The sequence below is a fragment of the Ursus americanus genome, chromosome 35 (assembly GCF_024610735.1).
Source record: "Ursus americanus isolate L20-20 chromosome 35, mUrsAme1.1.p, whole genome shotgun sequence".
NCBI lineage: Eukaryota > Metazoa > Chordata > Mammalia > Carnivora > Ursidae > Ursus > Ursus americanus.
Window position 1 is genome coordinate 12,575,934 of NC_142161.1, and position 19,762 is coordinate 12,595,695.

The 19,762-nt window shown below is 39.6% G+C and overlaps 1 protein-coding gene across 3 annotated transcripts in view; it reads left to right on the forward strand.

The window, feature by feature from the left end:
• Positions 1-19,762, forward strand: part of AKAP6 (A-kinase anchoring protein 6) — a 464,155-nt gene that overhangs the window by 333,424 nt on the left and 110,969 nt on the right. For all 3 annotated transcript variants that reach the window (XM_087859041.1, XM_087859040.1, XM_045802588.2), the window contains exons 8-9: positions 2,631-2,779; positions 19,529-19,649. In XM_087859041.1, the coding sequence (XP_087715167.1) occupies positions 2,631-2,779; positions 19,529-19,649 (270 nt within the window). The remainder of the gene's footprint in view (positions 1-2,630; positions 2,780-19,528; positions 19,650-19,762) is intronic.

Consider the following 19,762-nt stretch of genomic DNA (forward strand, 5'->3'; position numbering starts at 1 on the left):
GAGTAAGTGAGAACTGATCCTCGTTTTGTCCTCATACGCGCTCTTCCATGGCATTCTCATTTCATCTCCTAATGTCAGCCCTTGCTTCTAGGTTTGTATATCAGGCTTAATATTTCCACTTGCTTACTGAACGTCTCATTTTGGGTATTCTACCAGTACCTCAAACCAAAAGACTCAAATCCAGCTCATCTGTTTCATCCATCCGTAGTGCTCTTTTTATACACCTACTCCTGTTGATGGTACCACGGACCTCTCTGACCAGGAAGTAACAAGTTGATCTGTTACTGAGTCTATTCTCTCTTACTCCTTTTTATTTTCCTTAATGAGTAAGTTGCCAATTCTGTTGATAACACATCAGTAATGTTATTTAACCAAGCTGAGCTACAATTTGTAAAATATAGTCCAAAAGTGTCCACTACTATCATAAGTGCTAATAAATAAAATTCTTTTAATCAGAGATTGTTACTATTTTTTTAAGAAGGGTATTTTCTTCAAATCTTCCTCCTAAAAATTTATCTTCAGACTAAGATATTGTATGAGAAAAATTTAACCAGTCTGCAGAGATTTAGACTGACAAAGCCATTCAACCTTAACAGAAGGAGCTTCTTTGGTTCTATTTTTATCATCATGTTTAGGAATGAATCACTGAAAGCAGAGAGAGAGATAGAGATGAATAGGAAAGACTTGGGCCATCTAATTCATCTCTTTGTTAGTGCAGAGAAGTTTCCTATGTCAATTCCTGTGAGATATTGTGCAATAAAGTCTTACATTGCAACATTTCAATCATTTTCATAAGGTAACTAATTATCTTTCAAGTTGTTCTCAGCATTGTTCTCTGAACTCTTTTCCATGTATTCCTGTCATATGAGAGGTGTGTCCTTTTGTACACAGAAATGGCCTAGGATCTCAGAGGGATGAGTTCCAATTATTTTTTCCTAGTAGTGATGTCTACATTAAGTTGACCTCACTCTTGATGACTCTTTTTGTGATGAGTGGCACACATTTGTGAAATCATTATCTGGAACAAGGAGTGGTCCAGCTTGTTGCCTTAGGACGGTTAAAAACTAGTGAGAACCTCTAGGGATCAAACATGGCTCTTGGCACCTAATGGTGGGGGTACACTATTCAAATGGGGTTTTCAATAAAATGCTTGGTGTGGGAAGATCTCCCCATTATCCCTACAGTCTTGAGGGGGAAGGTAGAAAAGGGTTAGCAGTTGGGAGGATTATTGTTTTTCAGTTCTTTGACTATTAGTTACCAATTAGTTTGGGCAAGAAAAATTCACATAAACCAAGTACAGATTACAGTTTTTAACTGATTTCTGAAACTTCAATGATAAGAATGTAGAGTTTTCACATTTTTTAAAAGTTCCTCCTCCATATTCTAGAGCATTCATAATTAGCTACTTGTAGAGAGGAACATAGGAACATAGGAACTCCAGAATGGTTTGAGATATTACATTTCATAAACTACCCTTTTCATTTACAGAGTCCTGATTTGCTCTTTTTAAACAGCTGCCACTCTACAACACTGTTTTTTTGGGTTATTTTTTTCTTCCATAGTCGAGTTTATAAAGCCAGAGAACAGGCAAAAGGCCTTGGTTGGCTCACGATAAAGCAGAAGGTCGTGTCTGACCTGGCTTTTCTTAAACGTGATAGAATTCTGGCAACTACCCAACAGCTGACCCAGAACGGTTTTTAACACAATATGTAATTAAATTAGAAAGCAGTTTTAAGGCTTATCAGAAATGTGAATGGACATGCTTGGATTTGGTGAAGTAGGGCTGAAAGAAAGAAGAGTTCCTTTGGTCCACAGTGCACACAAACTCAGCATTTCTCCCTCCACGTTACCGTGGGCAAGCATTCCCCATCTCATCTGGTGTTCTGGGGAACCCTAAAGCCACAGGGATCATAACAGCTGCAATAAATAAAGCATCTATTCAATACATTTCCATGCCAAATATTATTCAGCATTCTTTTGGCCTTTGTTTGATAGAAAACAGCATGGTGAACTTACTACCTCTCTTTACTCCAGTAAGCCCCAAGTAACTCTGAAAGATGTAACAATTCAAACCAACATGTAAGCAAAATCACCATTCCTTCTGTTTTAAAATTAAGATAATAATACAGAGGACCCAAAAAATGTAATAAAGGAAGTCTGTTGTCACTACTGAAGATGTGTTAGAATTGGTACTAGGCTTTTTTTATTCTTCTCAGGGAAGATAATGAGAAACATTCAGAATATGCGTCCATGCAAATGTATGGGTTGGAGGGAGGTCTTTAAAAAATAAATGTTACGTATGTGGCAATATGAGGAAGAATATTATTAAGGAATTTCACAGAATTTTTATGTAAAATCTCATCATACAGTATTATGATCTCAGGGATATTTGGTGATATTTACTGAGTCTTCTCAGAGTTCATTTATTCAGGTCGTATTTTAAGGAGGAACTTATAAGATTCAGATCTAAAATATAATTCTGTAATATGCCCAGCTGATCCCATTAAATCCAACCCGAAAAGGAGCAGTATAACGATGTGAACAATTCCCGTTCTTTGAGTTGTTACACCTCACTTGAAATGCATTCCTTCTGGATTAACACAGCAGTTCCTCTTTGTTTCTCTCTCCAGGCTGAGGTTCAGCTATGCTACCTGGAAGCACAAAGAGATGCTGTCGAGCAGATGTCCCTCAAGCTGTACAGTGAGCAGTACACCAGCAGCAGCAAGAGGAAAGAAGAGTTTGCCGATATGTCAAAAGTTCATTCAGTGGGAGGCAATGGGTAGGGAGCTATTCTTTTTTGTTGTTTGACTGTCGCTAATCTCTACTTTTTCAATGATTCTCCGCTGGTCGGTGTGCAGCAGGCATTTCCTCCTTAGCGAACAGACTTGGGAGAGCAGGCTTGTATGTTCTGTTGCATTTGTGAGAGAATGGAAGAGTGTGGATTTTATCAGCCCCTGTCATCTAACCCAGAACATCCTAACTTGGTGGTTCTTTTTTTCAAAGCAGCTTTTTTACAAATTTCAAATCTCTGTTTCCAAAGCAGAGGTGGTAGGAGTGTTTGTGGGACTACACTGTGCCTATGGTGTTGGTTTTTCTTCTTCATAAATCATTTTTTCCGTGTTTTTCCCCCTTTACCGTTTATTTTAAAGTCTATCCAAAGAACTTTTAAATATCAAAAGCTCACTGGAAATTTGGTAGAACATAATTTTCCTGACAACATAGATACTTAATAATTCTTTAGAGACCTTGGGTTAGCCAGTTGGCTTCACATAAAGTCAATTGGAATAACAGGCTAGCACTAGAATTGTCTATGGTACGTGAAAGAACCGAACAACTTCAGTGACCCACCAGTTTCATTCAGCCTGAGACATATGGCTGTATTTACCTTCTACTAACTCCACATACTATTAAATAATTAACTCATGCACTCAGATATTTCCAAATGGCTTTAAAGTTATGCAAATATTGTGTGTGTGTGTGTATGTATTTCTTTTTTTGTCTTTTCTGGCTCAATTCTATTATTTTTAAGTAATATTAGAGAGTAAAAGAGTACTAGTTAAATTTAAATATTTCATTAGTTTAATGACTTAATAATAGTATACTCATAAAAATGGAAACAGTAACCTATTTCACTTTTATACATGAGCCAGGCAGCAAGGGGGAGAAACTGTTCCCCCAAGTTCCATCACATGTTAATAAGCATCATATAAACCTGGGGTGTGACTATAGCCAAAATATTCCCTGAAAAGTCAGGAGGAAAGAAATCTTTTCAGGTACTTGTTTTCATTTGTATTTTAAGTGCTTATAGTTACAGATATTTGGGGATAAATTAAGTACAGATTATAAATTCTGTCTTGTGATATAACCCGGGGTCTAAGAATCCAGGGAAAGGGTAAGAGTCATAATTCTATTTAGGAAACGGCAATGGACTTTTCAAATTTTCAAATTTCAAATTTTCAAATCTATATAATTTTCTGCTGTAGCAGGATTATTTTATATAGAGACACATTATGTGTATATTTGATTTCTCTTATGTGATTCAGGAGACATGCCTAAGTACTTGTAAGAAGAAAAGCATAGCAGCAAATAACAAAGAAAAGGTTAAATCTTGGAGCATGAACAATAAGCTGTTTTGAGGCTTTAATGTGCTTTAATTTCTCTCAGTACCTAAATAGTCTTTGGTGTAGATGCAAGCACAAACTTTAGGTCACATTCTCATGTTTTCTAAAAGCCCCGGGGACTGAGCGGGCACCACGTGCTTCTGACCTCAGATTCCAAGGACCCAACCTGAGTACTTACTCTGGGCTCCACAAATCATACATTTGCCGTGGGAATTGCTTAGTTAACAGCAAGCATTGTTCCGTGAAGTGGGAGTAGGTGAACTTGCCTGATATCCTTTGTTTATGCTCCTTGGGGTGCTGAAGGCTGTGCATTGTGCAGAAATTTAAGAGTGTACTGAAGAAAAGGCAGCTATTTAATACTAAGGACAAACCCATATACTCCTTTCTGTTTTCTGTTTACATACAGAAAAGCATTGTTGGAGGAATGCATGTGGGTGAGGTTATCTGGGGTGTCCTGCCCCTAAGATTCCCTGCCTCCACAGTCAAATCCTTAATTCTGGAGCCTTAAGAGCACAGCCTTGTAAAATTATCTGCTCCAATGATACATAAACTTCATTAACCGTTCCTTTTGTTGCATAGAATGAGCATTGTTTCCAATAAGCAATTGTGGGAATAGTGTGGGCTTTCTAGGGTCTTCGTTCCATATGCAGACATCCTATCCACTGAAGAGAAAATTAAGCTGCTGATACAATCATATATTTTTATTTCCTCCCCATGTCTACATGCGTACTATGGATATGTGGTTGAAAAAATGTATCAGCTACTCCAGGGAAGACTCAGCGGCTAGGTAGAATGTGATCTTAAATTTCTAGAAGGTTTACCTAACCACAATATTGCTTAGAGATGACTTGTAACCTCTCTGGCTTGATGAAAAGTTGGGTGTCAAGGTGATAGAGCAGAGCTTATATACAGCTATGAACTGTGTGTTTAGCAGTCATGAATATGTGTGGTGAAAGATTTCGCTGAGTGTATGTGAAGCTGTGTGAGCACTCGTAACAGAGTTGTTTACCTAGGGGAGACATTTGCCGCTGGCTCCAGCATCGCAAAGTGGGAAACTGGCTTCCAGGGGGGCCTGCAATGCAGGAGTCACTGATGATTCTTGGTGGGAGCAGATTGGTGCTTTTCATGCCTGCCAATTTAAATGAAAGCACTTACAGATTGTTTTGTTTCTTTTGCCCAGTAAATATTCCCTGAAGGCCTACTGTGTGAATGGCACGATGGCCTGAGCAGAGTTTGTCAAGAGCACTTACCTTTTGTATATTTTGTAAAGTGTAACCATCTCTTTTCCTGACACCTCTTTCTATCAAGAGGTTGTCTGATTTCATTTTTTAAATGAATTTCAAAGATGCTGTTTAATTCATTAAGTAGCATCCTACTTGCTGTCAAGACTTACTGTCGATCACAAACCATGTCTTTTGTTCAGTTTATAAATGATAGAACTGGGAGGCAAAAAGGCTGTGTGATTGGCACGCCCAGGATGGTTGTTTAAGTTGGAGCTGAGACCTCAACGCCAAGCCCTGGGTCCAAATGCAGTGGACAGTTCATCAAGGCATGCTTTGCCTTCTCTCTGAGGATTTCATTCAGACTCTTGATAAACGTTTTTTCCTCTGAATCCTATGTTGTGCATATTCCATAGTGTATGAAATTAAGTTATGGTATTTTTCTACTCTGGAGAAATTGAAGAGTCTTAAGGAGATTTCGTTAAAGCCTCAAGGAAGTTTGGGCAAAAACATTGGGAAGTAAGCTTCAATGAACCCGAAATCAACTTCTTTCATTAATTTGCCAAATATTACTAATAGGAAATACAGAAATTAAAGGCAAAAAGGAGAGGCTCACAAGTAGGAGGAGTCAGTTTGTAAGCAACATAGATTAAAGGATCACAGGTGCTAGGTTAGAAGTCTTTATTGGGGGGCGCCTGGGTGGCTCAGCTGTTAAGCATCTGCCTTTGGCTCAGGTCATGATCTCAGGGTCCTGGAATCAAGCCCCTGCATTGGGCTCCCTGCTCAGCAGGAAGCCTGCTTCTCCCTCTCACACTTCCCTTGCTTGTGTTCCCTCTCTCACTCGCCTTGCTTGTGTTCCCTCTCTCGCTGTCTCTCTCTGTCAAATACATAAATAAAATCTTTAAAAAAAAAAGAAGTCTTTATTGGGTAGGGGCTGTGGCTCATGGAAGGCAGAGCTCAATTCTCACTATCGTGGGGGGAGTTGGAGCAGATCAGGAAAGACAGCAGAGAGAGGACTGTGGAGATGATTTTTAAAAGAAGGCTTGGTCAGTGATGTTGAGCGTCTTTTCATGTGTCTGTTGGCCATCTGTATGTTTTCTTTGGAAAAATGTCTATTTAGGTGCTCTGCCCATTTTTTTATAATTGGATTATTTGTTTTTTTGGTGTTGAGTTGTGTAAGTTCCTTATATACTTTAGATATTAACTTTTTATTGGATAGATCATATGCAAATATCTTCTCCTATTCAGTAGGTTGACTTTTTTGTTTTACTGATGGGTTTCTTTACTATGCAAAAGTTTTTTATTTTGATATAGTCCCAGTAGTTTATTTTTGCTTTTGTTTCCCTTGCCTTAGGAGATGTGTCTAGAAATATGGTGCTATGGCTGATGTCAGAGAAATTACTCCTGCCTGTGTTCTCTTCTAGGATGTTTATGGTTTCAGGTCTCACATTTAGGTCTTTAATCCATTTTGAATTCATTTTTGTGTATGCTGTTAGAAAGTAGTTCAGTTTTGGGGTGCCTGGGTGGCTCGGTCGGTCAAGCATCCGACTTTTGATTTTGGCTTAGATCATGATCTCAGGGTTGTGAGATCAAGCCCTGCATTGGGCTCTGCACTGAGGATGGAGCCTGCTTAAGATTCTCTCTCTTCCTCTGCCCCCCTACCCCCCCACTCTCTCTCTCTCAAAAAAAAATTATTCTTTTACATGTAGTTCTCCAGTTTTCCCAGCACCATTTATTGAAAAGACTGTCTTTTCCCCAAGAATATACTTTCTTGCCTATGTGTATTGCAGGATTATTGACAATAGCCAAGACACAGAAGCAGCCTAAAGATCCATCAGTAGATGAATGGATAAGGAAAATGCAGCATTTATTCACAATGGACTATTACACAGCCATAGGAAAGGATGAGATCATGCTATTTGAAACAACATGGATAGACCTAGAGGGTGTTAGCTAAGTGAAATGAATCAGGCTGAGAAAGACAAATACCAAAGATTCCACTCATAAATGGAATCTAAAAAAAATGAACAAACAAACAAAAAGCAGAATCAGAATAACTACAGAGAACAAACTGTTAGCTGACAGAGGGGAGTGGGGAAGGGGTGAGCAAAATGGGTGAAGGGGAAAGGAAGATACAGGCCTCCAGTTATGGAATAAGTCACAGGAATAAAAAGCAGAACAGAAGGAATACAGTCAATGATATTGTAATAGTGATGTAACGGGACAGATGGTAGCTATACTTTAGCATAACGAATACACCTGTCAAGTCACTAAGTTGTATGCCTGAAACTAATGTAACATAGTGTGTTGACTGTACTCAAAGAGAAAAGAAAGAAAGCAGGCTGGGTCAGGGGAAGAGCTTTTCAGTTTAATCTGAACAAATGTTTATGGAGCACCTACGAAGACAGACCATGGTCCCTGCCTTCATGAAATTTACAGTCTAGCAAGAAGTGTGGCAGTAAGCCAGTATTTACCTGGGAGATGAGAGAGAAGGGGGAGCAGAGGGTGCTAGAGGGGCTCAGAGCAACAGGGTGGCCTCCATGAGGCCAAGTTGCATGTGTCATGCTCACCACACTCTGCCCTGCATCTGGTGGTTGGTGAGTGCTAGATGCTCAGCGAATGAATGGATGCGTAAACGAAGAGCTGGAAGTGATCTGGGGCTCAGAGAGAGGGAGCAAGGCCTGGAATCCTCAGACTGGCCGCTGGTTCCATATGACTGGAAAGCAGGCTAGAAAGAGGGTGTGTGAAAAATAAGGCTTGCGAAGAAGGGGAAGTCCTGCTCCTGGAGTTAATCATTGAATTCATGGGTCTTAAGGAGGATAGTGTGTGAAAATCACCTGAGGAGCCTTTAAGCTGATAAATGCCTGTCTACCCCACCCCACTGGAAATTCTGATTCAGTAGGCAGGCATGAGCCAAGATATAAACATGTTCTAACGCCCAGCAGTTGAGAACCTCTTCGCACTAGTAGTTTTCACAGTGTGTTCTCTGAACCAGCAGCATCAGTATCTCCTGGGAATTTGTTAGAAATGCCAATTCTTAGTCCCACTCCAGACCTACTAAATTGGGAAGTCTAGAGCCGGGGACCAGCAACCTTTGTTTAATGAGCCCTCCAGGTGATTCTAATGCTGCTGTTTGAGAAACAGTGCTTTTGTCAATGAAGATTTTAGTTTAAAGAAATTAATTGAGAACGTGGAGACTGCATTAGAGACTAAAGCCAGAGAGAATCAATGACCCATCAGATGAGGGGAATGAGGAAGAGAGAGAAAGGAGCCACTCTGATGTTCTAATTGCTAGTTCAGGGATGGGGAAAAAAATAGGATTTGGATTCAAATGACTTTTGTGTCATTTAACATTGAATATTTGTTGAACAACTGTTAAGCGAAGTCTGTACCGGGGATGTAGAGACAATAGGACACAGTGTGTTGCAGATGGATGTAAATCAGAAAAATCTTCCTGAAGTGTCATGGAATATACCTCATGGCCAGAAGTGACGATGAGAACGCTTCCAATGGAGGCAGCAGTGTGTATGAACCTCTAGAACCAGTAAAGACTGCCCAGCATGTCAGCTTTGAAACACTATTCTGGCAGTAGTGTGGAGAATAGATTGGCAAGGGCAAGAGTAGGCAGTGCTCCATGAAGATGCTCTTCTAGTCATCCACGTGACAAATAGGGCCTGAGCTAGGACTGTAGCAATGGAAGCTCAGAGTTTCCAATGGAAACTGAAAGAAGGAAGTTGAAGACAGGCCTTGGACACCAAGTGGGTAGGGGGCATTAACGGAGGGGGAGTTGAAGAATGGACTTCCATGATTCAGTCTTGTGCCGTCTGGCAGATGGACATGTCACTCACTGAGATGGGGAAGAAAGGGGAGGAGCAGGAGTGGGGGAAAGAAGCTGAGTGTGTGAGACGTGGTTCTTTAGATGGTCTGTGGAACATCCAAGTAGAAATGCCCACGGAGCAGGTCTGGAGCTCAGGAATGTTTGAGGCTCTTCAACCATGAACAAGGACAATGGTAACTCTGGGGCAGCAGAGGCTGAGAGAGGTAGGAACTTACTTTATGGTAAACGACTCCCCTACCCAGATGGACATGACATTATCTTTAAGGAATGTTTGTTTGAAAAAAAGTATGGATAATCCGAACATTTTGAATTCAGTTGGAACCTTTCCTGCTATATTAAACAAGTCATCCAAAATAAAAACTCCGTCATTGAGGATTCCAGGTGGTATCTTGATTGGTAGGAATTTAGGGCTACAGTCACCTACTATTTTCTGTCTCAAAGCTGCAGGTAAAAGCTTCTGATCCTAGATATTAGAGTGAACTAGGACTGCTCAGATTGCTTTCAATGACACAAATAATATTTACCTTTAGGGATAGTCATGAATTTCCCTCTAGTCTAATTTTTTTTTAAAGGAGGAGAGAGTGTCTCCTGGATTAAAAATTAGAGACTGGAGTTCAAGTTGGCATTCTGCTGCTTTTTAGCTTGGTGACCTTGATTGGGACACTTAACTTCCTCAAAAGGCAATATCTCTGTCTGTAAAATGAGAATAGGTATCCTAGTCTACTTCATATTCTTAAATTTTTTATTTATTTATTTTTTATTAACCATAGTATAGGAGACATACAATGCTATGTTAGTTTCAGGTGCACAACGTAGTGATTCAGCAATTTTACACATTAAGCAGTGCTCACAGTAATAAGTATAATTACTCTTTGTCACCATACAATGTTTTATAATATTATTGACCATATTCCATATGATCTACTTTTCATCTCTGTAATTTATTTATTTATTATTTTTATTTTTTTTAAGATTTTATTTATTTGACAGAGAGAGACAGCGAGAGAGGGAATACAAGCAGGGGGAGTGGGAGAGGGAAAAGCAGGCTCCCCACTGAGCAGGGAGCCCAATGCAGGGCTCGATCCCAGGACCCTGGGATCATGACCTGAGCCAGAGGCAGACGCTTAACGCCTGAGCCACCCAGGCACCCCTCTGTTACTTATTTATTTTTTAACTGGAAGTTTGTACTTCTTAATCCCCTTCACCTATTTTTCCCATCCCCCTACCCCCCTACTCCATATACTTTTTGTAGCACAGAAATACAATAATTGATAAGAAAATATCTAAAATATTTATAATGTAATAGATGTATAAAAATTAGTTGATAAAATATGCATTGAGCAACTACTATGTTGCAGGGAGTGGTATGAGATGCTCGAAACAGAAAACATAAAAAAACCTTAATCTCTATTGTCCTCAGTCTAGTGAGAGAGAAAGACAAAGACACTCAGATACAACCTTATGAAACAGTAAAATTCAATATAGAGTGTATTATGGGGGTACTTAGGAGGTCTGCCTACTCAGGGAGACTTATGAGGGGAAGGAATATCTGAGCTTTCATAAAAGGTGCATAGATATTAGCTATTAGAAAAAGGTTGAGTAGAGGGAAGGTGAGGATTTCAGCCACAAGACAGTAACTGTGTAGGGAGGGTGTGTGTGTTTTGAGGGTTACTACAAATAGTAATTTGATGTTGTTGAAGCAGAAGGGCACAGAGCTCTTTCTTGACTCTGCTTCCTGGGATCCGGAGGGAATACTAAGGAGTTCTTAGAGACTTCTATTTCTATGGTAAAGTTCTAGAAGGTACCTCAGTCTCATTGGCCATATGCCAGCCTTCCTCTGGCTATGAGGAAATTCGGGAAATGTCTGCAGATGGAGACATAGTCAAGGTTTATGCCCTGTATCTAAGAATATACAAGTAATTCACTCCTCACCATGCAAGATTTTGGTGTAAATTTTACTCCCAAATACAAACAGGATATATAGGTAATTCCCAAGCACAACAGGCTGAACTAAATGGACTTTAAATAGACAAAAGGTTAAGTTTGGCAGGAAAGATGAGTCCATTTTCCTTCAGAAAAAGAAGCATCTCTGTATCGGTATGAAAAAACACGCACAGATACGTATAAAGCATCGCCAAAGGGAAATGATTTTGACAAATGAAAACAAATATTTCACTATTTAAACTATTGTTTGATTAAAGATCAAATTTGGTTCTTTAAATTAATTAAGCAGTAAGATACACTGAATGATTTTAACCACCAGAAGGGATATAATCACCCTGGATTTTACTGCTGCAAGGTGATCTTCCTGGTTTTCTTTTGCGCACCATGCCAACAATATCGCTGTTGCAGGTAGATGAACATAGATGCTTACTCATATTCTCTCTCACACACACACACAGAATGACCATTTTGAATTTGTGCTCAATGGGTGTTTTTGGAATATTGCTATATAAAATGTCTTCTTTTTGGTACACATCAGCCATAAAATGAAGTACTCTTTCTTATTTGTGCTAATGTTGAGAATGCTCTCACAGATAAATCACTAGGAAACCCAAAGAAACTTTATTTCTGCCATGAATTTCTGCTTTCTTCCTCTGACTCTTGTCCTGTCTGAATCTAATGAATAGCTGATTGGTGTTCATTTCATGTTGTTTTTGCTCCATCTTTGGTACTCTGATGTTATTAAATACTAAGATCACAACACATCATGCCATCAAAAGGGTCATAAATTACCTGGCTACCTTCTGGATGACTGATATTCTGGGTACTATGCAATTATTAAAATAGGTCTTTCTGGGCTAAAAAAAATCTCACCAGTAGAAATGTATTCATTGGGGTCATGATATCATACCCTTTTAATGTGCAAATACATTAAACTAATCTTAGACCTGGACAGTCTTCCACTTCAGTGATCTGATGCCATCCATGCCAGGATCCAGGAAAGGGCAAATCAGAGAGGCAGAAGCATACTTTCCAGGGAACTATTACTTCAAAGTTAACAATAAAGTCAACTAATAAAGATATATACTTGTATCTCCCTTCGATCTTAATTTTTGTACTGCTTTGGAGAGTTGACGAGGCCCATTGAAGAGGCAGAGAGATGCCAGCAGGGACAATGACAAATCTAATGTACCGCATTGTAATGGGCAGAGCTTAACTCTTCTTTTTAAAATTTATTCCTTTATTCATTCCCCCGTCTTCTTCACAAAGGATTTGAGTCAACTTACAAAAATATTGACAATAAAGTAAGATAAATATTTGACTGAAGTAAGTTAAGCAAAAGTAAAATATGTGTAAGAAAACAAATGCATATTCTCTGCGTGTCGTCCAGAGGGGCTGTGATTTGGCTCACAATTTTCCATACTAAAGAAAAGAAAAAAGTCTCCTCCATCATAAAATTAATGGTGTCCTAAGATTAAAAGTAATATCGATCGAGGGGCGCCTGAGTGGCACAGTCGTTAGGCGTCTGCCTTCGGCTCAGGGCGTGATCCCGGCGTTCTGGGATCGAGCCCCACGTCGGGCTCTTCCGCTAGGAGCCTGCTTCTCCCTCTCCCACTCCCCCTGCTTGTGTTCCCTCTCTCACTGGCTATCTCTCTGTCAAATAAATAAATAAAATCTTTTTTGAAAAAAAAAAGTGATATCTATTGAGGGAAGCACACCTTCCTATGCCACCGAGGCCTGAGGAGTTTCTCCTGTAGCTCTTGAAGGAGAAGACAGGCTTCTGTGATCCTACATCCCTACAAGAGAAATGAAATTCCCAAGGCAATTTTTAAACGTAGGCTGAAGAAGTGAAGTCAAAGCATAATTCAGTTCTACAAGTAACTAACACATTGTAGTCTGAGCACAGCACTCTCTGAGCAGGGTCAGCCCCGATGGAGGAGACAAACAAAATCATTCTAGGTGGGCTCTCCGTGTTAATTCAGCCACTAGGCTTTTGCTAGGGATTAGGCCGCAGAGAGTAATTTCCAGATTATTTTCTTCCTGCCCTAACCTTAAGAATAAATAGTCTCTATTGCCTATTAAATCTTTGAGAACCAGTGAAGCCTACGGTGGGGTAGTCCTTTGACAAAAGGGTAAGCTGCCCAACTCACCCCCGTGTGCCAGCAGCATGTGTAGATCCAGTCCCCTCTAACACACAGATGATGGCGTAGGAAGATTTCTTTTCTTTTCTTTTCTTTTCTTTTCTTTTCTTTTCTTTTCTTTTCTTTTCTTTTCTTTTTAAATGACATCATCTCTTGCTTTGTATCATCCCTCCATTTGTGTCAGAATCACTACTGATTCTAAATTCTTCAGAATGCTTTCCAGCTGTTTGGCTAGAACTTAGTGCAGTGTATTATTTGAAAATTGGGATAAGGATTTGACTTCCTGACAGCCTAACAGAATCCTCCATATACATCCAGAAATCTACATTGATATTTCTAATTGATATTTTCTAACCTTGGAGATTAGAATTTTGTTTTGTTCTATGGCTTTTGTTACAGTAACCACTGTTGGTGGGCAGGCCACCTATGAGTCCATGAGAAAGGAGGGCCAGTCATTAGCAAATTTGTAGGGTTGATTTTCTTTTTTGCAGGCATTTTCACATGTATGTGGGCATATATGAGAGTTGAGAAAATTACTAGTGGAAAGAACTCCATATTCCTTTTTATTTATTAATGGCAAAGGCAGGCTGCTTTTCTCATGAGGAAGTCGCTCATGAATTTTCATTCAAAATAGTAAGTTAGTGTCCACACTTTAATATGTTTAGAGTGGAAAGGGATTCTACATGCAACGGTGCAGATCAGATTCCATGGCTAGAAAGCTGAATTGTATTCTTTAATGATATTATGATTGGGGCAGGTGGCCCTGTTCCATCTCCCTTCTGTGCTTACATGCCACATGGAGTAAAGGGTGATGGGAAATTCGGATCTATGATTAGTATTTTACTTAAGTAAAATTCTTAAACCATATTTGTACAAGATTGTGTTACCACTCCCTTTAGTGTCTTTTTTGAAAAGCAGAGGCAAACTTCCTTGAGCAAATAATGTGAACAGTGAGCACTTAGTGAATATTTGGGGAAAGAATCAATATGCTAAGGAGGCTAGGAAAATTAGATCATTTAAAAGAAGTCCCACTATAGACAAGCTGGTATTTCAGGAACCAGTCCTGTGTTTTTGGATGTGTCCGTGTGAAATGAACCAGTAAGCATATGAAAGACGGAGTGTTAAGTGCTCCCAAATATATGTTACTCAGACTTAGGTAGAAAAACTGCCAGGACTTTTTAGTGTTATCTTTTCTTCAACCAGTAATTGCTCTATTTTGATGATTTCTTCATTTGGTTGTCTGTTTTAATCAAAATTCCTCAGTGGGCCAAGCTGAAACCTCATATATTCACACACACCTCCCATTGATTTCACTTGGGCAAAACTTTATCTTTTAAGCAAAGTTTAAGTTGAAATGTTGAGTTAATGATGCTCACTTTAAATACCAAAGGCTGAATGCATTTATGTATCCAAACACTTAGCTAGTCAGACATAACTCCCATCAGGGTTTAGAGGAAGGATTATTTCTTAAACTATGCTAGCCTTACAAATAATGTATTGCTATCCAGTCTGCAGAAAAATGATACTGAATAAGGTTGTTAGTATTTTATTTCTGCGGTGAAAAGCCCTGGAATCTTTTTGTAACCTTGAAAAGACAGAGTAAAATGGTGGACAGGATGTTGGGAAATATTTTTGTCAATTACCTGGAGTAGTTAACCCAGACTTGGAAATAAACACTAAAGAAAAAGTTGGACATTTATTTCTCCATAGGCTTGTCTCCATCTCTATTAAATTCTCTGTGAAATAAATATATTCCTAAGTCTGTACTTGCCTAACGAAAACGGACTTTGAGTTAGAAGGCTGTTTCTCCTTATAACATGTGTAAGCTTTTCAGCCTCCTAAAATGGGAATATTACACCTACAACAGAATGTCCGACTCTTTTAGTGTGAACCCTTAAGATCGAGTACGTGGCAATTTAAAGGAGTATCCAAAAGAATACCGTTTTGGTGATGTGTTTGCTTTATAACACTGTCCTAGAGTATATATGAGTTCACTTTGTAACATTTTCATAGACAATATAACAGATCCATAGGCTACTGAAAAAGTATGCTTTGAGATCTTTGAACATTGAACAGAATACATATTTGAGTGGATGAATTAACACAAACCGAAACACAGCTGACAGAGAAAACTTTATGAGGAAAATCCCTCCAAAAGGGTAGTTCCCATCCTTATATCCCTTATGAGATGTGAGCCACTTGCCACAATTTCAGTTGCCCCTCTCTCTCTTCTAAAAAAGAGAGACTAGGGCCTTTGTCACCAAGAATTCAAGAAAACAAGCTCGTTCTGAATTCAGCTGATAGAATCAGCATATTCTTCAAAGGGATATAAAACTGTTAACTAGTTCTATGCTACCCTTGATAAATTCTCTCATCTATGATCATCTCTGTTTTCCTGTGTAGTAGCTGGCACTTTTCCTAGAAGACTGTGTCTTTCACAAAATCACTTGAAAAACACTTCGCACACTTTTGCAGGTAACATAAACATAAGAAAGTAAACTACCTTCTTGCCTACAAATTTTCCTGAAATTAATGAGCACGTTTAATTGCATTCATTTCAGAAGCTTTCGAAGAACCAACAAAGAAATTCTAGTAATTTGTTTGTGATTTGCTATGAAGTTACATATTCAATTTCACTAAATTTGGAAAGTTCTGAGGTCTTTTCTAAGCTGGGAATTAACACATGGCCGAGAATCTGAAATCAGGCACAAATGCTTAAAAGAAATGTTTTCGTCTTCAGTATTAGGACCTTATGAGAATTGTTGTTTGGAAAACAGTGCTGTCGATTCTGTACTAATGAAGCAAAATATGAAACCAAAGCATTTACTGTAGCTAACAAACTCAAGCCTGCATATTCTCAGCTAAAATGAAGATAGACTAGACTGAAGAAAGGGTGAGTATCTGTGTTAGGTTCATTTGCCTCTTGTGGGTCTCCCGTGTAGACTCCCTGAGAAGAAATCCGAGGTGCATTTAACTAGAAGAAATGATTTTGTTCCAAGTCCCTTGCTAAGGGGAATCATAGGAGGGAACAGCTCAGTAGATATAAGGGTGTGGCAAATTTTACCATCCTATATATGTTTGGTTTATTTCAATCTCCTTTAATTTTCAGTGCAGAAAAGGGGAAGATGTGGAAGAAATGGGGGCTGGCTACTCACCTTAGTTGAGAAGCTACTGCACATAGTCTTTAAGTAAGCAAATGCCCCATTATCATGGACTTGAAACAAAACCCCACCTTCGGAAGGGGTGACGAAGTCCGTTGGTGTGGCACTGGCTGTGCTGGTATTGGCATTTGGGGAGGAGATACTGTTATGTCGGCCACATGCTGCTCTTCTGAAGTCACTCTTGCCTGACTGAAGTTTTGTGGCTTCATTATCTCCATTCGTTCATCATCGTTCACCAGGTGCTATGCTGAGCACTAGAGATGCAAAGATAAATGCATCTCTTACCCTTGAATTGTTTGGTCCTAATCAAAATTTTGCTTTTTCATACACATATGGAAAAGAAAACAGGCCTCTTTATGTTCCTTGCTGATTGATAATTTTTATGAAACATCCTAAACACATAATTTCCTGGTAAAGTGAGGGGAGAACCTTGCTTTAAGATCAGAAGCCAGGCTCTTTAACACAATGCTTATAGCCTTCCCTAATAAATTAACATCACCATTAGGGAGCTACCTCTTGGGGTAAATGCTTTTTTTCAGATTTATTGCTCTCCCTTCTTTTTTCTAAGATGGCATCTGGGTTTAGATGACCTTGTGATTCTGGGGTGTGGTGGGTTCCCCTGGCTTACTGTGGCCCTTGGGTAGGGGCTGGCTGGGTTCACTGAAATGGATCTTGCCCTAGATATTCTGAGGTTATACCCCACAGAGGGCTGTGTCTGTGTTGTTATCTCTTGGCTTGGTCAGGAGGTATTTCCTGCTGCCTCATCTCAACCCTCACTGACCTCAGAGGTCTGGCTCCAGAGGTTCCCCTGTCTTGCCTAGGGGTCAGTGTGCCTCTGTTGCCATGTTGCCAACCTCTGTCAGGCTCACCAGCTGAACTGCTGGAAACCTCATGGCAGGTGGGGAGTGAGAGAACAGTGTCCTCGTCTGGGGGATAAAAGTACATAGCAAAGGGAGTCCTGACCAAAGTTCTCTCTGACTGTAACATTCCCACTCCAGATTATGGTGAAGTCTCTTCCCAGACTTCCTAGCAGGAAATGGAGTTGACATCCTAGTGCTTTTGACTTACCTTTCAACCTGTCTCACGTACCTCCCCTCCGGGTCTTAGTGCAAGAGAGGGAAGGATCCACATCTTAGCGTGAGCTCCTCTTGCCTTCATTTCTTTCTTATTTAAATCCACTGATACAGAAAGGGTGAGCTTTTCCCTTTATTTCTCTTTGCTGTTTTTACTATTTCCCAAAATCATACTTTCCTAAATTTGGGGGTGATGTTCCCCCTTTCCCCTGTCTTTATAGCTAAAATGTGGGATGGTGCAAGGAGAGAGAAATGATGACCATAATTCAGGTGGTATTTCTAAATGATTGTCCTTGTCGTGTGAGCAAATGCTTGTTAGTCATTCCTTCTTAGTCATTGAGAGTTAATAAAGAAAGCTTGGTGGTTTGTCTGTCCCTGTTATGGTGGTTTTGTTTGTTTTTTAGTATTTTGAAATGGTATACTATTTCACATTTCTGTATGCTGGGATTCCTTGCCATTCAAAGTGAGGTCTGAGACCAGCAGCTTTGTCCGTTGCCGAGAATGCAGAGTCTCAGGCCCCACCCTGGAGTTACTGAATCAGGACCTGCATTTCCACAAAATCCTCATCTCTGTCACATGCACATTAAATCTGAGAAACACTGCTCTAGGCCACCGTAACCTTGCTGAAACTTTTGGTCACATCACCTGTACCCAACATCAGCATTCAGTAAACGTTAATTCTACACGTCAGCCAATGACGATCCTTGCCCCTGGATGCTTATGGTCTTAATCAATAATCTTTATAATTATGGTAAGGTAATTAAAATAAGACAGTTCTAGATCTAGTCTCCTCTATCACCAGACACACCTTAAGTTTTCTTTGACAGATAGATTAAGATTCAATTGTAAATTATGAAAAGTGGATGTTCCTTTTCGTGGAAAGCAGTCATTTGATGTATAGAGACAGGAACAGGTAGTCATAAGATACTCACTTGATAAATCCAGGCCGTACTTGAGCCTGCTGCTTCATTGGCACTGATAGGGGTTTGCTCAGTTACAGTTTGACAGGGATGTGGTTTCTTTTAGGGAGATGATTTTTTGGGGGAAGGACAAAGTCGTAGTTTTTCATCCTGCACTTCCATTTTCTGATCACAGTGTTTTAGAAGAATCTGGGCTTTACTTATTCACCAGGCTTTCAATAAAGAATCACATTAATCCTTTTAAGCTCCTTATTCTAATGATTTATTTTGTTGAAAACCGTAGTGATCCTCCTTTGAATTTTAATGATTGCTGGCTATTCAAAGATTCATTGTTTTGACTTCCTGTCCTTACCTTTGTTTCCTACACGTCTGTGGGGAACACCTGTCTAATACTGGATCTGCCCCTGGTTCTCACCGGCTTACCCGAGTCACTCAAGCCTATCTCTGAGTGTTAAGCTGAAATGCTGGCTACTCATCCATGACAATAAATGTAGGGTATATGTTTGCAGAGATAGGCAGATAGACAGCAGAGGGACAAATAAATGATTGAGTCATTTCCCAGTGAAAATGGTATTTCAAATCTGATAATAAATTGTGATCATTGTAGAGAAATTAGTTGAATTAGTATTCTTGATCATACATGTATTTAGGATGTGACATCTATGAAAATCTAATAGACGAGAAAGAGGTTGGAATTTTGAGGGTGCTATTCTGACCCAAAACTCTGGACCATGTACCTTTCACAAGGCACTGACCCTCCATTTCTCAATCTGGTAAATATGGCAGTGCTCTCTTTCAAGGACATGGTAGTGGTCATTTTGTTCAAGTGTTGTAAATCCTCAAAAAGGGTTAGCAAATGGAAATAGTCACGATATGTCTCAGGCATGAGCATTGGAATAACATGTTATGTTTTCAAAATCTAAGAAATGCTATGTCACAGGCTTGAGTTTCTATTTTGCCCACCGTGTAACCACACAGAGAATTTTTCCCTTCTCTTTTTACAGGTATCACCTAGGAACATCATGGGTTTTCAAGAATATATTATTCTAATATGAGATTTTAACAACTACACTGTATTTATGCATAATACATTTTGTGCCTTATCTTCAGGCTTCTGGACTTTGATTCAGAATATCAGGAGCTCTGGGATTGGCTGATTGACATGGAGTCCCTCGTGATGGACAGCCACGACCTGATGATGTCAGAGGAGCAACAGCAGCATCTTTACAAGGTTAGAGCTACCCTTCTTGCCTTTACCTTGCTGTGGAAGATCTGATTAGCCTGACAAGTCTCTCTCTCTCAGGATATCTTTGCGTTCATTGTATGTATCATGGTGTCTATTAG